Source organism: Venustampulla echinocandica, assembly GCF_003357145.1.
Source record: "Venustampulla echinocandica strain BP 5553 chromosome Unknown scaffold_10, whole genome shotgun sequence".
In the NCBI taxonomy this organism is placed as follows: domain Eukaryota; kingdom Fungi; phylum Ascomycota; class Leotiomycetes; order Helotiales; family Pleuroascaceae; genus Venustampulla; species Venustampulla echinocandica.
Genome location: NW_022474215.1, coordinates 810,165 through 836,492, shown reverse-complemented (window position 1 = coordinate 836,492; position 26,328 = coordinate 810,165). Strand labels below are relative to the sequence as shown.

At 49.0% G+C, this 26,328-nt stretch overlaps 7 protein-coding genes across 7 annotated transcripts; 4 read left to right on the top strand and 3 right to left on the bottom strand.

Moving 5' to 3' along the window:
- Positions 1-3,535: 3,535 nt before the first annotated feature.
- On the top strand, positions 3,536-5,548 carry BP5553_09430 (uncharacterized protein; the record flags this gene model as incomplete). The annotated part of the gene is made up of 6 exons (XM_032018053.1): positions 3,536-3,714; positions 3,772-3,905; positions 3,963-4,086; positions 4,138-4,344; positions 4,400-4,765; positions 4,816-5,548. The coding sequence occupies 6 exons, from the start codon at positions 3,536-3,538 to the stop codon at positions 5,546-5,548; spliced, it is 1,743 nt and encodes a 580-aa protein (XP_031865960.1).
- Positions 5,549-5,572: 24 nt separating this feature from the next.
- On the bottom strand, positions 5,573-6,497 carry BP5553_09429 (Uncharacterized protein; the record flags this gene model as incomplete). Its single annotated transcript, XM_032018052.1, has 4 exons — positions 5,573-6,102; positions 6,172-6,249; positions 6,355-6,373; positions 6,456-6,497. 4 exons carry the CDS (start codon positions 6,495-6,497, stop codon positions 5,573-5,575), a joined length of 669 nt encoding a protein of 222 aa, XP_031865959.1.
- Positions 6,498-7,177: 680 nt separating this feature from the next.
- BP5553_09428 (Reducing type I polyketide synthase) lies at positions 7,178-15,512 on the top strand (the record flags this gene model as incomplete). The annotated part of the gene is made up of 10 exons (XM_032018051.1): positions 7,178-7,477; positions 7,530-7,674; positions 7,735-8,003; positions 8,065-8,495; positions 8,551-8,707; positions 8,756-9,365; positions 9,420-9,579; positions 9,634-14,236; positions 14,287-14,610; positions 14,661-15,512. 10 exons carry the CDS (start codon positions 7,178-7,180, stop codon positions 15,510-15,512), a joined length of 7,851 nt encoding a protein of 2,616 aa, XP_031865958.1.
- A 746-nt stretch (positions 15,513-16,258) lies between these two features.
- Positions 16,259-18,535, bottom strand: BP5553_09427 (uncharacterized protein; the record flags this gene model as incomplete). The annotated part of the gene is made up of 3 exons (XM_032018050.1): positions 16,259-17,054; positions 17,548-17,570; positions 17,624-18,535. The coding sequence occupies 3 exons, from the start codon at positions 18,533-18,535 to the stop codon at positions 16,259-16,261; spliced, it is 1,731 nt and encodes a 576-aa protein (XP_031865957.1).
- A 713-nt stretch (positions 18,536-19,248) lies between these two features.
- Positions 19,249-21,233, bottom strand: BP5553_09426 (uncharacterized protein; the record flags this gene model as incomplete). The annotated part of the gene is made up of 4 exons (XM_032018049.1): positions 19,249-19,621; positions 19,675-20,194; positions 20,256-20,547; positions 20,610-21,233. The coding sequence occupies 4 exons, from the start codon at positions 21,231-21,233 to the stop codon at positions 19,249-19,251; spliced, it is 1,809 nt and encodes a 602-aa protein (XP_031865956.1).
- A 1,317-nt stretch (positions 21,234-22,550) lies between these two features.
- Positions 22,551-24,201, top strand: BP5553_09425 (Palmitoyltransferase; the record flags this gene model as incomplete). Its single annotated transcript, XM_032018048.1, has 2 exons — positions 22,551-22,749; positions 22,808-24,201. The coding sequence occupies 2 exons, from the start codon at positions 22,551-22,553 to the stop codon at positions 24,199-24,201; spliced, it is 1,593 nt and encodes a 530-aa protein (XP_031865955.1).
- A 762-nt stretch (positions 24,202-24,963) lies between these two features.
- On the top strand, positions 24,964-25,987 carry BP5553_09424 (UBC-like protein; the record flags this gene model as incomplete). The annotated part of the gene is made up of 2 exons (XM_032018047.1): positions 24,964-25,012; positions 25,098-25,987. 2 exons carry the CDS (start codon positions 24,964-24,966, stop codon positions 25,985-25,987), a joined length of 939 nt encoding a protein of 312 aa, XP_031865954.1.
- Between the last annotated feature and the right edge of the window lie 341 nt (positions 25,988-26,328).

Genomic DNA, 26,328 nt, shown 5'->3' with positions numbered 1-26,328 from the left:
AGTTTCTCCCGGTCCAGTCAGGCACTTAGGCGACTCTGGGAATTGGGCATTGCCTTGGTACAGCACTGTACTCGCTGGATCCTTGGGGTACTGAATTGCCCGGGCAGGCCGTATTCCGGGCACTCCACGAGGGGGGTTGGTGAGAAAGGAGCACAGGAACTTGCCAGCAGCTCTCTCTCTGTTTTTCTCTCCCGCCGAGTGTCTCATCTCTCTCTCGGGCTCTCTGGCGCTCCTCTCTCGCTGCTTCTGGATGCGCCGTCGGGTGTCCAGCTTGAGCCCCTGCGAGCATGAGACTGCACGGTGGCTGACGAGACCTGGTCAGCACAGCACAGCGCAGCAATCAATCGTGTTCTCGCATGGGGAGGGAGCAGAGGATCCGGATCCCATTTTGGAGCAGCGGATTGTGGGCAAATCACGGCTGGGCTTGGGCAAACGGCCTTCCTGATCGTGGCGGGCCATGGCGCAAGACTGCGCCGTCGCCCTACAGCAGAGACAGGCCACAGGAGCTGCCACATCGCGACGAGCAGTGACGGATGGTGGAGGTGATTATTGAGAGCCGTGTTGAATTGTGTGGACTGTGTGGAGGAGTTCGTGAGAACTTACTACTCGAGCACCTCCGTAGGGCGCGACGCAAGGGCCAATTCCCGTTGAATTCTCCGGCCCCCAAACACCCCACGATTCCCGTCATCGTCGCCCGTCATCTATCATCTACCAGTATGGTCCATGATCGATCATCCATCAGCCACCATCCACCATTCCCGCGATGGCCAGAGAGCGTGCGTAGTGCGCATAGTACAGAGCATACGGAGCTCGTAGTACCTAGAAGCTACTCCTCGCTACCTACTCTGTACAGCATACGACGGGTTCCCGTTTAGCCGCCGAGGAAACGTGTATTGTGTATGGAAGTAAGCACTGAACTGAATCGTCCCACGTAAAGTGGTCGCACTCGCGTGCAATATATTATTATTTGGTTATTTTCCATGCCTTCCACGCGGCCAACCTTGTTCTTTCGCCCCATTCTTTCTTCTCATTGCCTATTGTCGTGGACTCCTTGAATCTCCACCTTGAATCTACAGGTGCTGGAGTCTGGAGAGTTGGCACACTCGCGGGCACCGTAACCCTCCATTTCAAGGATTCCATTCCACCCTCTCGGACCCGCTACTTCGTAAGGGGCAACGAATTCCCATGAACATCAAGGTGCTGCTCAAAACGTGCTGGATCGTCCCCGAAAGGGCCAGATCTCCGACGTGGAGTGGTGTCATCAACAATGATCAAAGGCTTCTTTTAGCCTTCAGCTTCCTTTTCCCCTGTCATGCTATCTATGCAAGAAGTCCTTAAATGCCCCCGAGGGACTGGCGTGGTCACTGTGGTCAGCCCAGGTAAGCTCGGTGATTTGCCCACGTGAGGCGGCGCCATGGACGGAATTCCACTCCTCGCGGTCTTCCCCGTAAATGCTGACAAGATCGTCGTTTCTAGCATGCTTGGTACCATGGATTGCGATCCGGATGACTCGATAGGGCCGGTATAAAGCTGGTACGAAGTATGGGCAATGAGGAGATATTTCCTCACTTGAAACCTCGAACCAGGAAGAAGCAGTGCTGAGGAGACAACTCCACCAGATCCTAGGTGATGTTACCCGGCATATAGGACATATACTCGTGCCCTTTTTTCTTCTTCATGAACGAAGTACGGAGTATGGAGTAGATTATTGCGGATCTTTCCTTCACTGAGAAAGCTGGCGCAGCGCCCAGGAACAGACCTCCACACGTGACATGCGCCGGCCAACAAGCCATCCGCCACCACGTCGGGGACATTTCCTCCAAGAAGTCCACCAGGGCCACCAAAGAGGCCATCAAGTCCGCCGCCTCCTGAGCTAAAGTAAACAGGCGCACGGGGACCGGGAACTAGTCGCTCTAGTTGCTCTAGTCGCAACCTTTTTCTGACTTCATGAGTTCCTCAGTCTCGGGTCGTTCTTCATTGTCCCTTTTCGTTAGGCTGCACGAAATAAATTCTTCGAACTGTACGTCGCCGGTCAGCTGATGGACAGCCTCGCTTTGTCGCGACAATTCGACAATTCGGACGCAGGCATCCGCCGGGCCAGTCTGGCCGATAGCGAATTAACCATGGACTATCCCTCGCCGCCGGCTTAATCCTTCAAAGCGAGCGGCGCGAGAGCGACTGCATATCCCCCCAACAGTCGAGGCTGTGCCGTCGATATACATAGATACAACGTCGTATCAAGGACCCATTTACCCGCTTATGCGGAAAGTCCCTCGGGCTTATCCTTGTCTCCACTCGCCAGCCGTGGGGAATTGGTGTAACGACTGGAACGAGATAGCTCTCCGCACAGAGCACTCCGCACACGGTAACAAATCTTCCTTATTATTATTATTCATACGGAGGTACATACGCCTGCCCCCTACGAAGTACAGACGAACCACTAGGGACCGCTTGGGACCGCTTCGCCCCGAGACCGTTGTGGGGCCGTGCCCCTATTACGACGTCCAAAAGGCGGCAGATCTCACTAAGATCGTTCCCGGCCCCAGAGCCGCAACATTGGCATCGTGAATAATCGTCGATTCGCAGCTGCACAGACAGAGCGGTTGGTGGCACAGTCTCGACAATAAACTCGGGATTGATGCTGTCCATAAACATTCTTGAATCCGGGGCGTTGTGCTTCAACTTGCCCGGATTTAGCTGACGTTGGGTGCGATAACTCGTGTCCGCCATGCAGAGACCAGGAACCACGAAACACGTGTGATCGCTCCCTACGGTTAACGATTCTCAGGTGGTTGGAGAGCCTATCGAGTTAGTGGGAAACCAGAGGGCCAGCCATTATCATTCTCTGAGAATCCGCTCTCCTTCCTAGTTGCACTGCGGGGACGAGTGAGGTTAATCAATCACCTTATTTGCAACTTCAAAGCCCATGCATACAAGCTCATTTGACCCTTGTACTGCGCCACCCAACGCCAACCTTGCGGAGCGAAGATCCTTCCGCATCAAACTCTTACTACACCACTAGCCTTGGCGAGTTGTCTAAGTGCCAGGGCTTACAGTTCCAGCCAATTGTAGTGGAGAATCGAAGTACCATGCCGGCAGTTCGACGGATCTCGAACACTTGCAGTAGGGAAGTTTCGCAAGGCTCCTGTTCAGCACAGTAAGAGCTTGCTGTAGGCCTAATAATATCAATGATCCCCCACTTGTTTCACTCTTTACGTGAGCAGTAGACTTTTCGATGATCCGCAAGCAGGCAGCTAGCTCCTGGCGTTTGTCTCCGTCTTTCAGCAACTCAGCCACCAGTCACAATCACGGCGATCTACTCGATTTAGAAGGACGCTAAAGTAATGCCTAAGGCTTATCGTTGACACGTTCTTGGCCTTTGCTTCGATCCTGTGGTTTCTTATAGACTTGGCAACGGTTTCTTGGAACTTTGGCAATTCCTGTTTGCGGCCCAGCTTCGACAGCCTCGTTCATCGATTCAGCGGCGACAGCTCCGGTTAGCAGCTCTGCTTCGATTATTATTCTTCTTCTTGCAATGGCACCCTCGAGGTCGGGTAGTAAGGACATCATACTGGGGGATCTGTCAAGCGGATCCGTGAAGAGTTCCCGCGACGAGGCGTCGATCACGCAGAAAGCTGAGGCCACCAGTGTGGAGGAGGAGATATCGGAAACCGTATTCATAACTGGATGGTCCCTCGGTCTGATTACCTTCGCGTAGGTGTTGCTCGAACGCTGGATATGGTGGATTACTGATGGTTATCGCCCACGTAGACAATGTCTCGCCTTATTCGTTGCTCAGATGGAGTCGTCCATCGTCAGCACATCCATTCTTGCCATAACAAACGAGTTGGGAGGTTTTAACAAGAGCTCCTGGGTATTCACAGCATTTTTGCTCACCTATAGTGGTATGGCTGTGTTCTTCAAACCCGTGAGAATATGGCATTAACAGGGCTTTTCTAAAGGACTTGTTATTATCTGGGCCAAAATGAGCGATATCTTCGGACGGAAGCGTTTACTTCTGGTAGCGCTCATTCTCTTCATCGTATTCTCGGGCGCATGCGGTGCAGCTCAAACTCTGATTCAACTGTCAGTGAATCCTAGACTATCTGCCGGCTTCCTGTATTAACAAAATTCTAGAATCATGTTCCGCTGTATCCAAGGTATTGGAGGGTCTGGTATCTTCTCCCTGGCGATCATCATCTGGTTTGAAATAGTACCACCGAGGGATTTCCCAAAGTATACAGCTCTGGTAACAGTCGTTTTTACATTCTCCGTCACATTTGGCCCCTTGATTGGAGGTTCCTTGACGGATCATACGACTTGGAGATGGATATTCTTATTGAAGTGAGTGGCAGCACAGTTGCTATTGTTGACCTATAACTAACCAGATTTATTGCAGTGTCCCTCTTGGATTTATATCACTAGTTATTTTATTTTTCCTGCTGCCGACAACTTTACCTGCGCAAAAACACTCAGCTACCCCGCTCGTGGGGAATATTTGGTCCCTAAAAAACCTCCAAAGGATTGATTTCATCGGCGCAACTCTGTTGCTTGGAGGCTGTGTCCTGTTGGTTACTGCCTTGCAGCAAGCGGCGGATGGCATCTCATTTGCAGCAGCAGTCGTGCTGAGTTTGTTGATATTGTCTGGAGTGTTTTGGGTTGCATTCGTCATATGGCAATGGTTCATAACGACTAAACGAGAACTTCCGGAACCAGTATTCCCATGGAGGTTTTTCAGCAGTCGGGTTTTTATGGGAATGATTCTGTACGGTTATTCTAGAGGAGATTTTATGCTATTTGCTAACGATGATGTAGCAACACGTTTTTCGCAGGTACTATCCTGACGGTTCTAACCATACAGCTTCCACAACGATTTCAAACCGTCAATGGAAACTCTGCTCTGATCGCCGGAGTACGGCTGATCTCGTTCGGTCTTTTGGCTCCAGCATCATCTGCTATATCTGCAACGATCATTGGTAAAACAACTATCCCTCCAATCTGGCATATCCTCCTTGGAAGTTTTTTGGAGATCGTTGGAACTGTTGGGCTATCGAAGACACCGACGACTTACGCCATTGCGCCTCAACAATATGTTTTCCAAGTTATTACGGGCGTGGGGGTTGGCTTTTGCAATGCGGCGTTGATGTTATTGGTTCCCAATGTTGTCGAGAAACGGGATCTAGGTGAATATCCTAACGCTGACGAGTCAAGGAAACATTTTACTGACCTTGGAATAGCGGTTGGAACGGCAGCAATTACACAGTTCAGGGTGTTAGGAGGAATCATGGGCCTTGCCATCGTGATTAGCGTCATGAACAGGGCGATACAGTCGGATCTATTGGATATCCTTCCCGTTCAAACAGTTGACACGCTCCTTCAAACGACGGAAATTATTCACCGTTTACCGCCCAGCGTACAAGAATCAGTACGGCTCATTTTCGCAAGAGGTTATAATTTGCAAATGACGATTATGATCGGATTTGCGGCAGCTCAGGTACCCTCTACAATGTTGATGTGGACCAGGAAGCCAATTATGGTCGAAAAGTGATATATAGTCTGATATTAGAATATCCTATTTTTGCGCCTTCAAAATTGCTCTCCTGATAGCCTTCACGGCGCCTGTGACATCACCCTTTGCCCCTAATCCCGGCACCTCGTGGCCCCCACCATGAACAAAAATAGTAGCCAGCTGTGCATTACAAAGTTCCTTCAACAACTCACTATCCTTCTTGCTGTCTTCCTGTTGGCCCCAAATATGAACCGTTGGAATCTGAATCGGCTGTCCATCGGTCGCTGGTTCCAGCAACCGGACCTCCCCGCGATTCTCAAAAGCGACCGCATCGTAGGCAGGGATACTCGATAAGAAAATAGCACAGTTAAAAGGGGGTTGTGCTTGGCCGCCGCGGGAATCCTGCTGCCTCTTCCGGATCAAGTGCATCGCGGCGAGGCAGGCCCCCTGGGAGAAGGCAAGCACGCCGTCGAACGGGCCCTCCGCCATTACATACTCGTCCAACTGATGCAGTGCATCAAGCGCGCTCTTCGGCGAGTTTGGATCAAAGTAGGAGTAGTAAGAACCGTCCGTGTCGAATAATGAGGATATTCCTGGGCAGGTAGATGGTCAGAGTTTGTTTATCCGAGATGGTTTGCGGAGATGTGGAATCTTGGAACTACCAGGGGCCATCGGCCAGGGAATGGTTCCCTCCACAAACTCAAAGGTGTGCTGGTCGCCCAGCTCATATCGGAGCCCCGCTGGTGGTAACATATCGTTAGCAACTCTTATTAATCTTCAGCAACTGGCACGCGGGTCATGCATCAGACGCCACAGCCATGCGTTTGAACCGGGGCGAGCCTTACCGGTCTGAACCTCGAAGACCTAACGAAGTCAGCGCTGGGTATGAAGTACAGAAACAGACGCTCCGGGGTAGGCGGAGACAGAGACCAAGTTCAGTACCTACCTGACTATTTGTCCCTAGGCCGTGGAGGCAGAGGAAATGCATCGCTGGAGTTTGTTGCGACCTTCAGGTCACTCGCGCGCCGCCACTCGGAGCGGGGAGGCCGGGTATTAAGGAGACGACCTGACACGAAGGATTTGGGCTTGGTACTCGAGTGCTGGAGCAAATAGACGACGTCGAGGGGCAGCGAGGTCAGAGTACAAAGTACTTCTCGTAAACAGCGGAAATGCAGGTCTGGGCAAACTGGGCCACTCGGACAGTCGCCCGCTGATTTATATTCAGAACACCCCTGGTTCCACGTTGATACATCTTTGGAAATTCCAAGACAACGGGTTCCCACGCCGTCCAGAGCCTGTCATCTTGCCATTACCACGAGTCTTGACCTTGCAAGATTGCACGGGATGTCATGTTAACCCCCGCCTGGAGGCCAGATAATGCTCTATTAGTGGTGACTATCGCCATCAAGCCACCAGGGACCCCTTAACGGCCGCGTCTGTTTGCCTCGGTGGTGGCCAGAACAACCCAAGAACATTCTCTGGACTGCAAGGGAGTAAAGTAGTTAGTAGTCCTTGCATGTGCCAACCAACAGCGTTCACCCGGCTTCTCCTCAATCTCGAACACGCCTGTTTTCCTGAATGTTGTAAGATCTCGAAGAAACCCAGCTTATCCAACGTGGGCTTTGTTTCACGTCGTCGTTGTTCACTTCATGACAGTGGTTTGTAGCAATGGTCACCATCGCTGCACACAATCCCGCCGACGGTCCAGCAGACGAGAGTGGCCCCAGTTGTATCAATGCCGGGACGCCGAGTTCTTCGGAGTCGAGCGAGGAGAAGATTGCAGCCGACGAAGATACCCTCGAGCCGATCGCTATCGTCGGGTTCTCATTGCGGTTTCCAGATGATGCTGTATCCGAAGATGGCTTCTGGGAGATGCTCATGGAGAAGCGCTGCGCGTCGAGGGAGTTCCCCAAGGACCGGCTGAACATCGATGCCTTTCACAGCACCGACCCAGATCGCATGAATACTGTACGCTTCCTAGCCGCTTGAATTGTTTAGTTTTAGCTCATGATTCGGATAGATATCAACGAAAAAGGCTCACTTCCTTAAGGAAGACGTGCGAGCCTTCGATGCGCCATTCTTCTCCATCCCCCCACTAGAGGCGGCGAGTTTAGACCCTCAACAGCGGGGTTTGCTGGAAACGACATATCGCGCGCTAGAAAATGGTGGGTGTTCCTGACCTTCTAAATGAAAAGAGAGTTGAATGGGTCTTACTAATGAAATAGCTGGAATCCCTATGGAGAAGGCCAAGGGGACGAATACGTCTGTTCATGTGGGCTGCTTCACCAACGACTTCAACACCATGAACTGGAGGGATTCACAGCAAATCCCCCGATACAGCGCTACTGGAACGGCGGCTGCTATTCTCTCAAATCGATTGAGTTGGTTCTTTGACCTTGCAGGACCGAGCATGACTGTTGATACTGCATGTTCGAGTGGTTTGGTTGCACTCGACCTCGCCTGCAATGGGTTATGGTCAGGAGAGTCTAACATGGTAAAAATCACTTTGACTTTCCTTCTATTCCATTCCAGCTTATATATCTGACTAATTTTAGGGAATTGTTGCTTCTTCAAACTTAATTTGCTCGCCCGAAATGAACATCGCGTTATCAAACATGAACTTTCAATCCCCCGATGGGCGATGTTATAGTTTTGACGACCGAGCCAATGGATACAGCCGAGGCGAGGGATTCGGTGTGCTCGTTTTGAAGCGTCTTTCGCATGCAATCAGAGATGGAGACACTATTCGAGCACTTGTTCGATCCACTGGTACTAATCAAGATGGCCACACTGCTGGAGGTGTTACACAGCCCAGCAAAGACTCCCAAGCGAAGTTGATTGCGGAAACTTATCGCAAGGCAGGATTAGATTTGAAGCAAACACGATTCTTCGAGGCTCATGGTACTGGTACTTCCATTGGTGATCCTATCGAAGCCCGAGCGATTGGAGAGAGCTTCCAGGGGGAGCACCGCCAGAACGAACCGTTGTATATGTCGGTCATCCAACCCCTATGCATGCCGTACAAGCTAATAATATCACAGAGGAGCTGTAAAAACAAATATCGGGCATTTAGAAGGTACCAGTGGAATAGCTGGTCTAATTAAAACCATCCTGGTGCTGGAGCGGGCGACGATTCCGCCCAACACCAATTTCGAACGTCTTAACCCTCAAATAGATTCCGAATTTTTCAACCTTAAGGTACCTTCAAGCCCATGCTATTTGTTTATTTTACTTATATGCTTTTAGTTTCCATCACAAAGTCTGCCATGGCCTAGCGAAGGCTTACGAAGGGCGTCCGTCAACTCATTCGGGATTGGAGGTGCAAATGCCCACGCTGTTTTAGATGACGCATATCATTATCTCCATTCAAGAAACCTTCCCGGAAACCACCGGACTTTGCCATCGCCTGCCAAAGTATCATCGCCGATCCAGGTCAACGGTTTCGATAACGAGCATTTTGCTCCCAAGCTATTAATTTTGTCCGCCGCAGATCAAGATGGCATGCAACGCCTTGCCGTGGAGTATAGCCGCTACTTCGATAGCCTTGACAGAGGTGCTGTAAATGCGGCGTTCCTGGACAACTTGGTTTATACACTTAATACTCGCCGCAGTTCACTGCCCTGGAAATCATACATAGTGGCTAATTCGATTTTGGCATTGCGAAGAATACAGGAAACAATATCAAAACCCATCCAGCCCCTTGCACCAACACCTCGGCTTACGTTTATCTTTACCGGCCAAGGCGCACAATGGCATGCCATGGCCAGAGAACTTCTGAATTATCCTACGTTCCAAGGTAGCTTGCTAATGTCGCAGGCCTGCTTGAAGAAGATGGGTTGCAAGTGGTCACTGTTAGGTGGGATTGTGTCTTCTTCCTTCCTGATATGCTTAGTCTAACCATTATCATTAGATGAACTTTCAAAAACTCGGGAAACATCGAGAGTAAACGATCCGGAATTTAGCCAAACGCTTTGCACAGCCATACAGGTAGCTCTTGTGGATATCCTTAGGGAAATTGGCGTTGTGCCTTCAACTGTCGTTGGCCACTCATCAGGAGAGATATCCGCAGCGTGAGTATAGCGTGATTCAGGTTACCCACCAAACTTTATCTGACCCGCCTTTAGGTACTGTACCGGATCAATAAACCGAGAATCCGCTATAAAGTTAGCATATCATCGGGGTGTACTTGCGTCCAAACTAGCTAGATCCTCACAGTCAAGCCACTGCATGGCCTCTATTGGACTTCCCGCAGGGGAAGTTGACATCTACCTCGAAGCATTGGCTTTGCAACAAAACTTCGACCCTAGCCAAATCACTATCAGTTGCATCAATAGCCCCAAGAATGTGACTATTTCGGGGCCAAAGACCGACGTTGAAGCCGTTGTCGCATACATGGATGAGGAACAAGTCTTCGCTCGGAAACTCTTGGTCAACGTGGCGTACCACTCTCCTCAAATGCTTACCATAGCAAATGAGTATCTGGATCTGATAGGGGGTTTAGAAAGGGATGTGCTTCTGATGAAATCAGTGATGGTATCCTCAGTGACAAGCGACATTGTCTCTTCGGATGTTCTGTGTGCAGGTCAATACTGGGTACGAAATATGGTCTCGCCAGTTAACTTCTTTGGGGCTATGAAAAAGACCTGCTCTCGATCGGATGCCAATGGAAGAATAAAAAAGCTGGATCGAAGCCATCTAAAAGATATTGTCACCAACGCACTTCTAGAAATTGGCCCCCACTCCGCCCTCCAGGGACCGATCCGTGATTCCCTCACTTCCCTGAATAGCAATAACCAGGTGGTTTACAACTCGGCGTTGGTCCGGAACCGTTCCGCTGTCGAAACGTTCCTTACAGCTGCGGGACGTTTGCACACCCAAGGTTTCCGCGTCGACATGGACCAACTAATACAACTTAGCTCAGCTTCTCCGAAACCCCTTCAAGTGTTAACCGATCTCCCACAATATCCCTTCAACCACTCTGTGTTATATTGGCAAGAATCCCGCCTCAACAAAGGTGTTCGATTCCGCCAACATGCACCCCACGACCTTCTTGGCTGTCGAGCCACGGACTGGAATCCCTTAGAGGCGAGGTGGCGGTTAATTATTAGACTGGATGAGATGCCTTGGGTGGAGGACCATAAAGTAAACGGCTCGATCTTATACCCTGCAGCAGGCATGCTTGCGATGGCAATTGAAGCAATGAAACAGATGGTGGATGATCCGTCTGTGGTTGGATATGAAATCAAGGAGGCTGTGTTCCATACACCCCTCGTGGTATCCACATCGAAGGAAGGTGTTGAGGCAGAGATCTACCTTCGCCCATTAGCAGACACTGGAAATGCAAAGTCTGCATGGCACGATTTCCGGCTTTACGTTCACAAGTTCGACGAAGAATGGGAAGAGATTTGCCGTGGGACTGTCCGTGCTGATTATGGTAGATCAAAGGCGGAGGTTGATAATGGAAAAGAAGAAGACTGCCGTATAATTCAGTTAAGAAAGATGCACATCACAGCGGCACAGTCATGCAGCAAGGGAGTACCTAGCACCAATATGTATCGGCGATTCAAAGAGATGGGACTCGATTATGGTGCAGCTTTCCAACCAATGCAGAGCATTCAATTCGATACCAGCGGGCAAGCTACTGCCAAAATCGGACTTCGGACGTGGTCCAAGGGTGAATCGAAAGCTTTTGGTCCGGGCCAAAATCATGTCATTCATCCATCAACACTAGATGGCATGTTCCAATTAGTATTCGTCGCCTTGAGCCAAGGAGGTGCAGTAGCCATGCCAACCATGGTCGCTAGTCGTATTGACCGGCTATGGGTATCTAGCTCTGGGGTTGGAACCCCTTTTACAGGCTCCGTTCAAACCTATACTGAAGCCCGTCACTTCAGCCAGCGTAGCGCGCGGTGCCTGATTTCGGTATTAGGTGATGATCAGCTTCCAAAGGTTCACATGGACGGCTTTGAAGTTACCGCGGTCTCCAGCATACAGGCAGATTCCGAAGTTCAAACGGAACCTAAACATATGTGCTATCATATGGATTGGAAGGTCGACCCCGATACGCTGGATTCACAACAACTCGAAAAGTATTGCGGAAAAGCTTACAAGCCTGATGCTGAACCTATTTCCTGGTTTAGAGACATCGAGTTCCTTGCCCTTGCATTTAGCTCGACGGCATTGAGAGAGCTAGCTATATGTAATCGATTACCGCCAGCCTCGCTAGCGAAGTACACCTCGTGGATCCAGGACCAAGTAGACCGCGATCTCATTAAAACCCCAAGCAAGGATCGCATCCGCCGAATAGAGCAGATTCAAGATCTGACGTACTTGAGTTCAGTATGTGAACGCGTGATGTCGAGCAGTCGCGGCAAGCTGTACATCAGGGTTGGAAGCAATCTCCCAAAGGTACTTCTTGGTGAAATGGACCCATTGCAGCTAATTTTCGAAGACCAGCAACTGCTAGAAGACTTCTATAGTGAAGTTAATGGAACAGCGCAGTGCTTCAATGCTTTTGCTCACTACCTCGAGGCCATGGTTCATAAGGATCCAGGGATGAACATCTTGGAAATTGGGGCTGGAACGGGTGCAGCTACGGAAATCCTGCACAGGACTCTAGCTCCCAAGTCCAGCGATACACCTCGCTATGGACAATACGCCTTCACAGACGCCAGCCTTGCACTTGTTGACCAGGCCAGGAATAAATTCAAGGAGCATAGACGAATGGGCTTCGAGGTTTTTGATGTCCAACAAAGTCCCTCAGCGCAAGGATTTAAAGAAGAGTCTTACGACTTGGTCATTGCCTCCAGTGTGTTCCATTTGACGGAGTCGTTGAGCGAAACAATGCAGAATGCGCGAAAGCTCCTGAAACCTGGAGGAAAGCTCGTCATCGTGGAGGAAACCGCATCCAACATTGCCCGCAATGGGTTTGCTTTCGGGTTGCTATCTGACTGGTGGCTCGGTTCCGAAGAATATCGCCAACAAACCCCTCTTGTATCTGAGGAGAGATGGCATGAAGTCTTCCAGCAAAACGGGTTCTCTGGGACCGATGTAGTTCTTCGGGACTTCATAAGCGAAGAATGCCATGAGCGGAGCTTGATGATTTCCACAGCCTTGCCTGCAGTTGCAACCCCGGCAGGAAAGCTTCAGCCCATTGCCATAGTTGAAAAGAGTTCATCACTCCAACTTGAACTCGTGCAAGAAGTGGACGATGCACTCAAGAACCTGGGCGGCTCAATCTCCGGAGTCCTCACTCTCGAAGAAGCTGTTTTACTAGATGGCCAACACAATCGCCATTATATCATGCTAACTGAATACGAACATCCTGTTCTTCGAAGCCTTGAGTCTAAATCATTTTCCTCGCTCCAGCACCTGCTATCTTCTGCTAGAAGCGTGTTGTGGGTTACAAAGGGAGGAATGTCCGTATCCACACCAGCCTACGGGATGGTGCAAGGCTTATTTAGAGTCATCCGCCAGGAGCACGCCAATGTGGCATTGGTCACATTGGCGTTCGAGGCTGAAGCAAATTCCTCCATCAAGCAACATGCCAATAGCATAGGTAAAGTAATGAGTATGACGATTTCAGGCTTAGATAGCGGCAGCTTCGAGCCCGAGTATGTTGAAACAAGCGGACTCCTTCAGATCAACCGTGTTGCCGAGACGCCGAAACTTAATCACCACATTTTTGAGAGCACGACATATACAAATGGAATCCAGGAATATGGACAAGGTCCGCCCCTCAAGTTAAATGTTAGAACACCTGGGTTGCTTGACTCTTTGGAATTTTTGGAAGATGATACCCCACGCGAGCCACTAGGATCCGATGATATCGAAATGGAAGTCAGGGCAATTGGCGTCAATTTCAAGGATTGTCTAATTGTTCTGGGCCGTGTAAATACCGACAAACTCGGGTGCGAATGTGCAGGAGTAATAAGCCGAGTTGGAAACAACTGTGGCCAATTCCAACCTGGAGATCGTGTAACAATGTTTGCGAACCAGACATACCGGACGTATGCGAGGGCTAATTCTGGTTGTGCTGTGAAAATCCCAGACAATATGACATTTGCAGAGGCAGCAGCTATGCCCACAGCTTTCTGCACAGCCTATTATAGTCTTTGCAATGTGGCCCATTTACAGAAGGGCGAGTCAATTCTGATTCATGCGGCATCAGGTGGGACAGGTCAAGCGGCAGTGCAAATTGCTCGACACATAGGCGCTGAAATATTTGCAACTGTGGGTTCTGCGTCGAAGAAACAGCTGCTTATGGATAAATACAACATCCCGGAAGACCACATACTGTATAGTCGAGACACCTCATTTGCCGATGGCATCCGACGGATGACGAATAATCAAGGTGTTGATGTAGTCTTGAACTCATTATCTGGGGAAGGCTTGGTTGCTTCTTGGGAATGCATTGCCCCTTACGGACGGTTCCTTGAAATAGGGAGAAAAGACATTGACTCTCATGGAAGCCTGCCGATGTTTCCTTTCATCAAGAACGCATCGTTTACCGGTGTTGATCTTGCTGCCATTGCCGAGCAACGACCACAGTTAATGCAGACGCTACTCCAGGAGATGATGGCATTAGTTGCAATCAACAAGTTCCTTCCCTCATACCCGCTAAGTTTATTCTCTATCTCCGAGATCGAACAGGCATTCCGTCTTCTTCAGAGTGGTAAAAGTTCCGGCAAAATTGTTCTTGAAATTACCAAGGATGCTATGGTTCCAGTAAGTTCTTCTCCTAAATTTGTGCAGTTGGAAACTTACTCAAGGGATAGACTTCTTTGAAAAAGCATTCTTCGTACTCATTTGATTCGAATGCAAGCTATGTCATCGCGGGCGGTCTTGGCGGTATCGGACGGAGTATCTCTCGTAGGTTAGTAGATCGAGGGGCAAGGAATTTAATTCTACTTTCTCGGTCCGGGCCCGAAGGAAATGAGAAATCACAGGCTCTTTTGGAGGAGCTAAGAGGGAAGGGAGTTCAAGTAGCGACTCCAATCTGTGATATTACGAGTATGAAGTCATTACAGAACGCGTTGAGAGAATGCCCAGGAAATATGCCGCCGGTCAAAGGATGCATCCAGGCATCAATGGTCCTCAGGGTATGTTGGCCCGGTAAATTAAACTATATCATCCACTGACGCTTTTACAGGATTCTACGTTTGCAAACATGTCATTCCAGGAGTGGGAGGAGAGCGTAATGCCAAAAGTCGAGGGGTCTTGGAACCTGCACGTCAGCCTCCCGAAAGGGATGGACTTCTTCATCCTCCTTTCCTCGGTATGTGGTGTTTTCGGAAACCCCGGACAGAGCAACTACGCAGCGGGAAATACCTACCAGGATGCGTTAGCACACCATAGAGTTGCATGCGGCGAAAAGGCTACAGCTCTCGACCTCGGTGTCATTCTTGCAGAAGGCGTTGTTGCAGAGAATACCCAGCTCATGGACCATTTAATGCGCCAGGGGATCATGCTCCCAGTCTCCCAACCGGAGCTTTTTGCCCTTCTGGATTACCACTGCGACCCTTCACTCACGCCATCTGAAGCTACCCAAGCCCAAGTCATCACAGGCTTAGATCTTCCCGCCAGAGTTCTCGCGAGGGGAAAAGAAATCCCCTATCCTATACGCCAACCCCTTTTCCGCAATATGCATCAAATCGACGCTTCAGGCCAGCCTTCATCAAACACATCCAGTCAAGCACTAGATTACAAAACATTATTTGCAGGCGCAACGTCCTTAGTGGAGGCAGGACTTCTCGTCTCTGAGGGCTTGAGGAAGAAATTATCACGGGTCCTTGGTATTCCTCAAGATAACATCGAGCTCAACAACCGGGTCGAATCATATGGTGTGGATTCACTGGTAGCCGTCGAACTGCGAAATTGGCTAGCGAAGGAGATGAGCGCTGATGTCGCGGTATTTGAGATTCTGGGCGGAAACACGTTAGTGGCAGTTGGGCTCACCGTTGCATCGAAGAGCTCGTATCGACAGGTAGCATGGACTGAGTAAATAGGAGATTTTGGGGGTTGTTGATATATTGTGCGGGGTTTTTTTATGTTGGGATTTTTGGCTACAGGCATGTAGAATCATCTAGATAGACAGTGTTTATTTCACTACCTAATTTCCTCATGGTTTATTTGACCATGAATGTTTATAAGCTAGCAAAATTATATATGATTTCGCAATGTAGTCACCTAACTCATCTCCCTGTTCAACCGTATTTCTTTAATTAGCAACCTGAAAATTCCATATAGGCTTAGAACTAGTTGATATCTTTTAAGTAGTATCCAAGCCATTGCGTATATCTTGTCTAGAAATTTATAATTTATTGTTGTATCAGGGGATTTGCTAATCTGAATGTCTCAACTGCTTTACTCGGGATTCGCTTAGCCCCTTGACTTAAGGTGCTGCTTTTATTCAAGTGAACATATACAGCACTAATCTGGAAATATCCGACTTCTGTAAATAGGAGTTAAACTTTCGTGAGCGTGCTGTAGTGCTAGATATTTATATGAATAGAAAACTTGGAGTACTAATAGGAGGATAGTTTTAACTGGAAGTTAACTCAGTTTTACAGGGCGAATGAGATATCACTTAAAGTTTGCTTATCAGGAAATATATTGTACTTTGAAGCCAGGCATAGCCCATGTATTTATTATCTTGTTAAGAGAAGCAACGATATAAAATCAGGATAAACATTTCCGTCAGCAGTCGTATAAAACACCTGCAGCACCTTCTAAAACTCGTAACATGAATCATATTCCATAATGACCATGAGGGTAAAGTGGCCTACCCCTAGCCAACAAATTTGCCCTAAGAGCCGCAATCTCAGTGTACATCTTTTGAAAGTCCTCAGGATACTTGGGACCTTGCCACTCTCGGCCGTGTCGTAAGGGTATACGACGGGATCCTCGTCGTGGGAACCCCGGGACGTAAAGGCCCCCACGGCCGTCAGCTAACAGTTCATCAGTGACTCGATGACTTCCACCTTGGCATATATAACCGCCATCAATTCGATCCCATAAAAACCCAACCGGGCATACATGCGAATGTAAGTTGAGTTTACTCTGCACCCACTCATCTTGCTCTTTGCGCTCATGCGGAGGTAGGGACTCGATTCTGGTTTGTCGTGATGCCATTTCGATGTCGTGGGGATTGGTATAGCCAGGGCCTGCCGGGGGAGCGGAGGGAGTATGAGAGTTTGCGTGATCGCGATGCAAGTTGGTCGCATTGCGAGCTGGGCTCCTTGAGTCGCGGGCTAGATTCGTAGCACTTCGATGGTTTAACGATGATGATGACGATGACCGGGCATCAAGGTGAGACGGCAGATGGGTAGGATGTTGGTGTCTTGAAGATGAGGACGAATGGGGGACATCAAGATGGGGGGGTAAGTGGGTCGGGTTTGGACGGCTTGAGGATGATGATACATAAGGAGCATCGAGCTTTGGAGGCATGTGGGTCACTGGCCTGGTGGCAGTTTTGGCATGGCCGCCTGCCTTACTTCCTGAGGGAGCCTGAGAGCTTCCTGTGGATTTGTGGTGCATTGAGGAGCTGCGGGAAAACATGATGCCTCGTAGTGTTTCCTTTTAAAATTGGATTGGAGTGAGTTTGTGTGGAGACGTTTCAAAGAAGAGAAGTGGCTCAGTGGGAGAAATTGAAACTTTATATACTTATAAACGAATGGGAATCATACTGGGGGAGCATAGCCTGTGTTATTCCTGGAGATCAAAGTAAATAAGAGGGAAGCGGAAGTTATGGCGAGTGAAACGGCCTTGTGCGTGAATGAATAAGATTAAAACGAGAGAATAGACAGGGAATAATTAGAGTGAGGAGGATAAAAATAAAATGTAGCTGAGGACGAGAAGGAACTGACCGAGTATTAACCTCGTAAATTATGAGGCGATCACTATTCAATTGTGGCTGTAGCTTAGCTAGTATGATACACGTAAGTAACTATAACTAATGTTCCTAAATGAAAGTCGCCATATGTGAGCAATTTTGATAGAAGGCGTATACGGAAACACCGCTTTACAACGAAATATACCCATCCCCGCTTCCGAAAAGTTCCTAGAGCGAATGTCAGTGCAAGCATCGATGATAACCGGGCTCGAACAACTAACCTTGACCTTCATCCTAAAGTGATAATTAATGTTATACGCCACGACCAAGCCCATGATAATGACAAACAGCCCACCCAGCCCAATACTCAACCCCAAAATCAACCCCAAATTACTCGACGACGGCGCCTTCTTCGGTGCATTCGGCTTCTGCATGTCCACCCCCTCAAGCCCATCACACCAGAATGTCATACTGTTAATCTCGTCCGTCGGCACACAAAATCCAGCCATAAAATTAGACCACTTCGTGAATGGGTCGCGCAGCGGCTTCGACGTAGGATCACAACCTTTCCCCTTAAACCCCGCAATTAGAGCGTTGGTGCCATTCGCACACACCGCTGGGCGTGTGAATGATAACCCGAAGCCCTCAGTAATGTCCACGCATGTGTCTGGGAGGTGATATTCAGGCTCGGGCTTATCACGCTTGTTGCATCTCGGCTTGGGATATTTGAGCATTCCCCCCTCCTTCGTCATATCCTTCCTCGACGTATTCACCTCATCAGACTCCGGTTCTGGCAAGGTCTCGGCATCATCACTGCACCAGAAAGAAAAATTCCCAACATCCTTCAAATCCACACAGGAATATGCGTCGGAGATACTTAGCAAATCAAGCGTGTCGTCAACGTTGGGATCGCAGCCGTGGGACTCAGGACCAAAAGTCGCCAACTCAGCAGTCGACCCGTCTGCGCATATTGGCCAAGTGAGGAATTCGAGAGCCTTAAACTCAGTGCCTTTGATTTGGACGCATTGCTCGGGCTGCGGTAAACTCCGCGTCGAGCTATGGGATAGGCGGTTACATGCCGCTGTGTTGAGCATGATTTTCGCGGGAGTTGATGGCGGGCTGGCGCTTGCTACAGCGAGGCCCAGGAAAAGGGACCACGCCACGCCGTTGAGCGGCGACATGGCAAGAGACATAGCTATCCAACAATACGTTGTACGACAGCTTGTTGATGTCGCGTGAGAAAGTTGGAAGTGTCAAGACTCAAGAAGTACGCGCGCATCAGCGTGTTTTAAGTTGCTTGGCTGAATAGCGACTCGCCCAGGCTGCCGAGGTCTGTGCCGCAGTGTCGCATTGCCTCACAAGACGCTAATACGCACCAGTATTACGAAGTTTAGGGTAGTATTGGATACAAAAGCCCGGCGCAGCCGAAACCCTTATACTAGCCAGAAGCTGGAAAGTAGTATAAATAAGAGCCGGAGCAATTATATTGGGAATAAATGATTGGACATAAACCTACGCGTTGTGAAAATTTTAATCAGAATGCGCCATAGCTGCGAGTCGAAAAATCCGAGAGAACCATATTCACTTCGATTTATAAAGACTTCGCACAAATACCAATAGAAGGAGGATAATTAATCATGTCAATTCGAAGGGGCAACAAGCAAACTAAACTACGTTATCAATAGAAAGCCATAGTAGGGAGCAAAGTTGCCAGTGGAATGATGTGATCCTGGAGGGGTGATGTGCTGGATTCAGTGTGCTTTCAAAGAACAAAATGTTGCAGAACCAAATGTAGCAACAAAGGCATTGCGAGGGTATGGAAGCCTAGTACTCGAGTCTGCAGTGTATGAAGCCGCCGGCAATGAGCATGGCAGAACCCAGCAGCAACGTAAAGTCTGCTTCGAGCTTACCATTCAGGCCGCTGCTTCTCCCAATACTCCGCAGTGTCTTCATCGCTGGCTTGAAGGGCGGCTTTGTGAGCAGCAACAATATTGGCAGCGCCTGAAGCATCTGGTCGGAGGTTGTTAACAGCATAGCGAATGGTATTGTCTTCGTGTCGTCCAACTGGAGCTGCGGTGCCGGCGGTAAACTCATCCACACGGGCATTAAAATCATTGCGCTCGCGGATGTTGCATCTGACTGCCTGGGACTCGGAGTGCTGGGTGAGAGCAGTTGCGGATGCAAACCACCTCAGACAATGTCGGCACTGGAGATTTTCCTTGGGGTTGGCATGAGTGCTGACGTGTTGGGTGAACTGTCCCTTCTTGACAAAACTCTTCCTGATGCACGAATCAACACAGATATCAATAGAACGGGTGGGTGTGGCACTTACGGGCAGCCCTTATGGGGACACTTGAATTTATTAATCGATCTAATCCAGAACTTATCGACATTGAACTCGGGATTTGAAGGGTTATAGGACCAAGTCCGGTCATCGTTGGAAGGGTCAGAGGACATATCAGCATTGACAATCCACGGTGTGTTTTCCTTAGCATCTGCTATAGAAGCCGGCATGGGCTGAGGGGCGTTGGAATGGGACTCCTTAATACCACGGACATTGCCACCCTGAGAGGTAGCAGCGGTTTCGACGATAGTAGTTTCGTAACCCCCCAACGGAGGAAAGTGAATGTTGAAGTCGGATGTTGCCTGCTTGGCACTTGGAGGGCCACTATTCTCAAACAAAATGCCTGGTGGATTTTCGGGGTCTGATGAGTCCCATGGCGCATTGAGGATTCGAGATGCATCATCAAAGCTCATGAGATCATCATTGGCGCTGAGAGGAACGTCAGCTTTGAGCGAGGTCTCCAGCGAGAGCAGCTCGAAAGAAGCTTGAGATGAGCCAGCCTGAGCCACTGGATGAAATAACGTTAGCTTGGTTACAATGCCGGTGGAAGGAGATCGGAGCCAACTCACCGTATTTCTCATTACCACCTTTGCTTTCCTCAATAGCAAAAGGACGCTGCTTTGAGAAGATTGGTAGAGCAGTATGATCACCCAGATTGCCGGTAGTTATGCTTGTGCCCAGGTGGGTTCGGACCTCGGCATGGTTGTCGTAGAATACTTTTCTCTCCTCAAGGCGTTCTTTGAAATCAGGAACCACGAGCGAAGAGCATTGTTTACTCTCAATGTGACTGATGAGGCCACCGAGGCGGGTGAAGACGGTTTGACATCCAGGGCATGATAGCTGCTGTTTCGCGGGGTGCGACTATGTCATATCAGTCCACTGTACATGAGATATAATAGATTGGTAAAGAACAATGAACTGACCAAGCCATAATGGCGTTCGCATGCCTTCTCTGACGCAAAGTCCCTAGAACAGATGGCGCACGTGAAATCGCGGTGGTCTGGGTGGGAGATCTTGTGAGCGTGGTAGGCCATCCACGTCTTGAACTTCAGGTTGCACTTATCACAGAATGTCGGCTCTTCATCAGGCTCCCCCAGTGTATTCGAAAGACGCGGTGGCATCTTGACTGGTGGCCTGTAGCTGATGATGGATGAAGTGTTGGAAAAAACTTGCGTAGAATAGAAGGAGGAACGACTCGTCAGGACTGGTGAGAAAGAAGGCGAGACAAAGGATTGGGCTACTGCGACGTGCCGAGACAACAGTAAACACAATATGGCCAGTACACGGGAATTGGTGCTCCCAACATGCAAGTGAAGGCGCGGTATTTCAAGCGGAAGCGTCAAAAGGAGAGGCGAAAACCGGGCAGCTCCATCTGCTTCGGGATACTTAGTAGGATAATAGGGGGCAGGAGCTCGTCTTTTCTCACTGTTGGCGAATAGAGCTGGAGGCTGGCCAGGTCGACGACACGGCGCAACATAAAAGATAATAGGAAATACGAACAAGCTAGCAAGTAGCACGAAATAATCGGCTTGGATAGTAGGAGGCATTGGCTTGTAGGTTAAGCTAAGTTTAGGGAAGGAGCAGGCAGCTCCAAAATAACAGATTGATAAGCGATACCGGAGAGGATTTTTAGACGCCTTTGCAAAAATAAGGAGACGCAGCGCCCATGTGTATATTCGCTTTTACTAACTACCTAGGTGGGTAGAATAATAGAATTCCAAATATGATGATCCGTATGGTGGCAGATCTAGCTGGGGCTAGCCAATAGTAGCACCTATGGCTAGCAGAAGAAGAATGGACGGAGGGAAGAATGATAAGTTGAAAACGTAGGTTTAAAAATGGAGGAAGGTAGGAAATTGCTTCTACCCTAGAAGTGTATTGCATATTCTTGGGCTGCAAACCCGTTTTCGCTAGTATTATAAGGCCCTTATACCTGCCTAGAGACCTAGCTCCGCTGACTTAGTAGTCTAAATACTTAAAGCGGGATAGCAGCCAGCCCCTCTTATCAGGCCTTCTCTCCAGGCCTCTATATCTGACCGAAATTGAGATATTCAAGTAGTATAAAAATCTAACCAAAATTGAAGTATTCAAGTCGCGCGAATATCTCACCAAAACTGAGATATTCAAGTAGTGTAAATATCTCAATTTCAGTCAGATATTCGTGGTCGTTTGGCCTTATAATATGGCGAAAAGAGTTTTGCACCAAATTTGCCCAAGAATGCGCCATGGATGTGTACCTCAAGCGCCGGAAATTTGGATATTGATGCCTCAGATGTATCATTGGTGACTGCTAAATTCGTTCGAGCGCCTTGCCCCGTACAACAGTCCAGTAGCCATTATCATGAGGCTCGTCTCTATAGATTTGGGCATGAAAATATTCCGCAAGGTACTCAAAAGGAGGCGGAGTACGTGGTATGTGGTCGTGCCATTTGGTGGCTCTCCAGTGGCGCCTCTAACCCCCTTTTGTACAGCCTAGAGTCCAGCTGGTCTCCCGTAGGAAGTAGTTGGAAAGTGATGCTGTTAGTGAGGATATTAGCAAGCGCAGAAACATCTGGTGTATTAAGCTTGTTAGATCTTACTTTGTATAAAAATACTTTTATGTACGTTGTAGCAACCCACATGGCGGAGCTGCAAGGCAATCTTGGCGCATTGCATTGCTCAGCACTCGGGAAACCTCGACTCGGCGTTCCCAATCTCACCGACTACAACCACGCAACACGGATCCTGCAAGTGACGAAGCCTCCTTAGTATTACACGCTCGCCATTATAGCCTCTATATTTATGCTCCTGATTGCCTAGCTACTGTCCCGGATGCGCGGTTTGCCCTTATGATATTGTCGCATCAGCCTCGCTGTTGATGAGTGATGGCGGCGCTCGCCTCTCCACAACAAAGTCCATCTCGATCACCAGTTGCCATGTCTCGCCGCTGGGCTAGAAAATGTGAACGCTACTGTTGCTTGGGAGCGACTTATTTCCCTCTTGTCTTTGTGTATTCTCTTACGACGTGGGCTGTGTGGGTAGAAGCGACAATTGGGTTCTTGCCTGCGCAGAGCGCATGGATAGGTATGTCGTTCTGTTGTAGGGAGTTACGACTATAGGCAGATTGCTGATGGCGGCGTAGGAAGAGGAACCTCTTTACTCGGAATTACGTTTTATATCCTTCTCAACTGGTCCTACACAACGGCGGTATTTACGAGTCCGGGTACGACAACTGGAAATAATGGCTACAGCGCCCTCCCCACGCATACACCCAACGCTACAAACTTCACCGTCAAATCGAATGGAGAGCTGCGTTACTGCAAGAAATGCCAGACCCGGAAACCCGATCGCGCACATCACTGCTCGACCTGCAAAACATGTGTTCTGAAAATGGATCATCACTGCCCATGGTTGGCAACGTGTGTCGGATTACGGAATTACAAAGCCTTCCTCCTCTTCCTTGGCTACACGACACTCTTCTGCTTCCTGTCTTTTGCGGTCTCAGCAACTTGGGTCTGGAGGGAGATATTGAACGATGGGGAATATACAGAATCGTTGATGCCCATCAACTATGTCATGCTGGCTGTCGTATCTGGGATTATTGGCCTTGTCCTAGCAGGATTTACGGGGTGGCATATTCTGTTGGCCTCGCGAGGGCAGACGACGATTGAATGTTTGGAGAAAACTCGATATCTATCGCCGCTCCGGAAATCTTTGCAGCACCAACATATTCCTCAGAACCATGGGAGCAATGGCTCGGAATATGGCCAGCCGATGACCGATTTACATCCAGATGGAAGCTCAAGAATGGGAACAACTGAAGGTGGAGATGTATACCAAGGCGAGCCTAGGCATCAAACATACGATGCATATGAACGCCAGCGAGCACGTGAACGGTACGAGGAATATCTAGATGAGCAAGATGCTGAGAAGCTACCGAGTGCATTTGATCTTGGATGGAGGAAGAATTTACTCCATTTGTTTGGAACGAGGAAGGCGCTGTGGCTATTTCCGATTCGCACTACCATTGGGGATGGATGGAGTTGGGAGCCGAGCCCGAAATGGTTAGAAGCTAGAAATCGAATCGCTCGAGAGCGAGAAGCTCAACGTCGAATCGAGCATGCTGCAGGTTGGGGTGAACCCCTATCGCCAGAGCCGCCCACGAGTCGGGCGCCTGATGGAGCTGGAAGACACTATGTGTCTTCATATCCTGCCAGAGTACAATCCAAAGCAGACAGAGTACTGGGGCGGACGCCAGATCAGTACCACGATGCGGGTGGAGTGGAATTGACAGGGTCAAATAACGTTTCCTTGCAAACTCTACAACCACGTCGAAACCGAGACGATCACTATGAAGATATCAGCAGCGATGAAGATGAGGGTGAACAGCTTTCTTTGGACCGTAAACTTCCTGTTGGATGGCCCCAGAAGATTCAAAAGGTTGGCCTCGTTACGAACGCTCTACTGGGTAATACAGGGCCCAGGCAGAAGGACGATACAAGAGAATGGGACGGCTATGATGATGGGGTGGATTGACGAGAATTTGTGGAATTTGGGACGGCGTTTTGGTGTGTTGGGTTGTATATGTATCATGTGTATCATACCCCACCCAGTATATGAATCAATTAGATATGTTTGATGATAGGGGCATTTGGAGCTATTTTTATACGAGCCTTACCCAGAGAATAGATATCGTAAATATCTTAATTTCGGTTAGATATTTACACGACTTGAATATCTCAAATTCTAGTAAGATATTCATACAGCTTGAATACCTCAATTCTAGTGAGATATTCGCGTGACTTGAATACCTCAATTCTAATTCTAGTAAGATATTTATACGATATCAGATTTATATCTAGGTAATAGCCGTTCGGCCTTATAATACTGGCGAAAAGAGATTTACACCAAAGTCGCCCAAGAATGCGATATACACACAGCCTCTAGCGTCACCTGACCCGTGTTTTAAGGGCACAACTTTGGCAGAACTAGGCGACGTTTTTCAGTATCATATATCATACATACATACATATTAGAAGGTAGCTGAATCCACCCCATTATTAACTAGTCACGTGATATGACACCACGTGGTCAAATTGCCTTATCGCACGTGTGCCGCGACTTATCGCAATCATCACTTACCTCAGACATAGACTACATACCGGTAAACCAACCAACATCACAACTATCCATATCTATTTCAACTCCAATACAGAATAAGGAGTGTCCTTTTCAATTTATCACCCGCGGGGCCTCTTCTTTTCGATTTTATTTGAAAGGAACGCGAACCCGTCGATTATGGCGACTCCAAGGTTTAACTCCAAATCCCCTACCATTAAACGAATACGTAAGCTCCCTCGGCCAGCTCGTCCCATATTTGCATCTATCTTCTAGAGCTTTCAGCTAACTTTCTTATTCTAATTGCCATTTAGTCCGTGAAGCAGCAGAGATATCACAATCCCCCTCCGCAGACTACCACGCCTCCCCCGCCACCGACTCCGATCTCTTCGAATGGCACTTCACACTCCGCGGTCCACCCTCCTCCGCTTTCGCAAACGGTATCTACCACGGCCGGATAGTCCTACCTCCAACATACCCACTACGACCTCCTTCCTTCCGTTTCCTCACGCCATCCGGTCGCTTTGAAGCCAACCGCGAGATATGCCTCAGTATCAGTGGGCACCATGAAGAGACCTGGCAACCTGCGTGGGGAATCCGCACTGCGCTCGTGGCATTGAGGAGCTTCATGGAAACGGATGCAAGAGGGCAATTGGGTGGGCTGGAATGTAGTAAGGTAGAGAGGGAGAGAATTGCAGAGGTGAGCGGGGCGTGGAAATGCAGTATGTGCGAGAAGAGTAATCGCGAGATACTGGCCGAATGCGAGGAGGCCGTCAAGGAGAAGGAGAGAGCAGGGGAGAAAGTGGAGGAGAAAGTGGAGGTACCTAGTGAGCTGAAAATGGGTTGGAAGGATGAGATGGGGAATAATAAGAAGGCCGAGGGGGATGGGGAGACTGAGGCTGAACTTGCGGAGGGGTTTGTGAGGACTACAACGGATGGGCTTCCTGCTACGTCAAATGGTCAGCAGGCCAGTTCATATCCACCAGCGAGGCCTGCACAAAGCGTACCTCAACCGACGGGCTCCCAACCTCTTCAGACACAACCTCGAGTACCGCAACCACCGAGTAGCACATATCAAGCGCAACAAGCACAACTAGCTCAAAGGCGCTCAGATAATGAGTTACCAATTTGGATCGACAGAGCCATTGCTGGCGTAGTGATCGTTCTCGTGGCGATGGTACTAAAAGTCTTACTTGGCGCATAAGAACGCGACAATATGGAAATGGGTTATGACAGGCATCGGCGGATCGTGATGAATTTGAAGTTTGGGGTTTGGAGTTTGGCGCTTCTGAGATACTACCGGTCTCTTACATTACCTTATCAAGAAAGAACACGTTCTAGAGCCGCATCAATTTCGTATTGGATACTATATAAGTGAATTGGGGCAGTAGATATCAATATAAAGTATGGTCATGGACATCCTTAATACCGTTACGATGCTTTATATGTTTAAAGTACATTCCACTTCATCTATCACATATATTGACTCGAAGTCTATAGTCGGGGAAATCGTCTTTTGGGGTAGAGTAGGGTAGAGTAGTGATA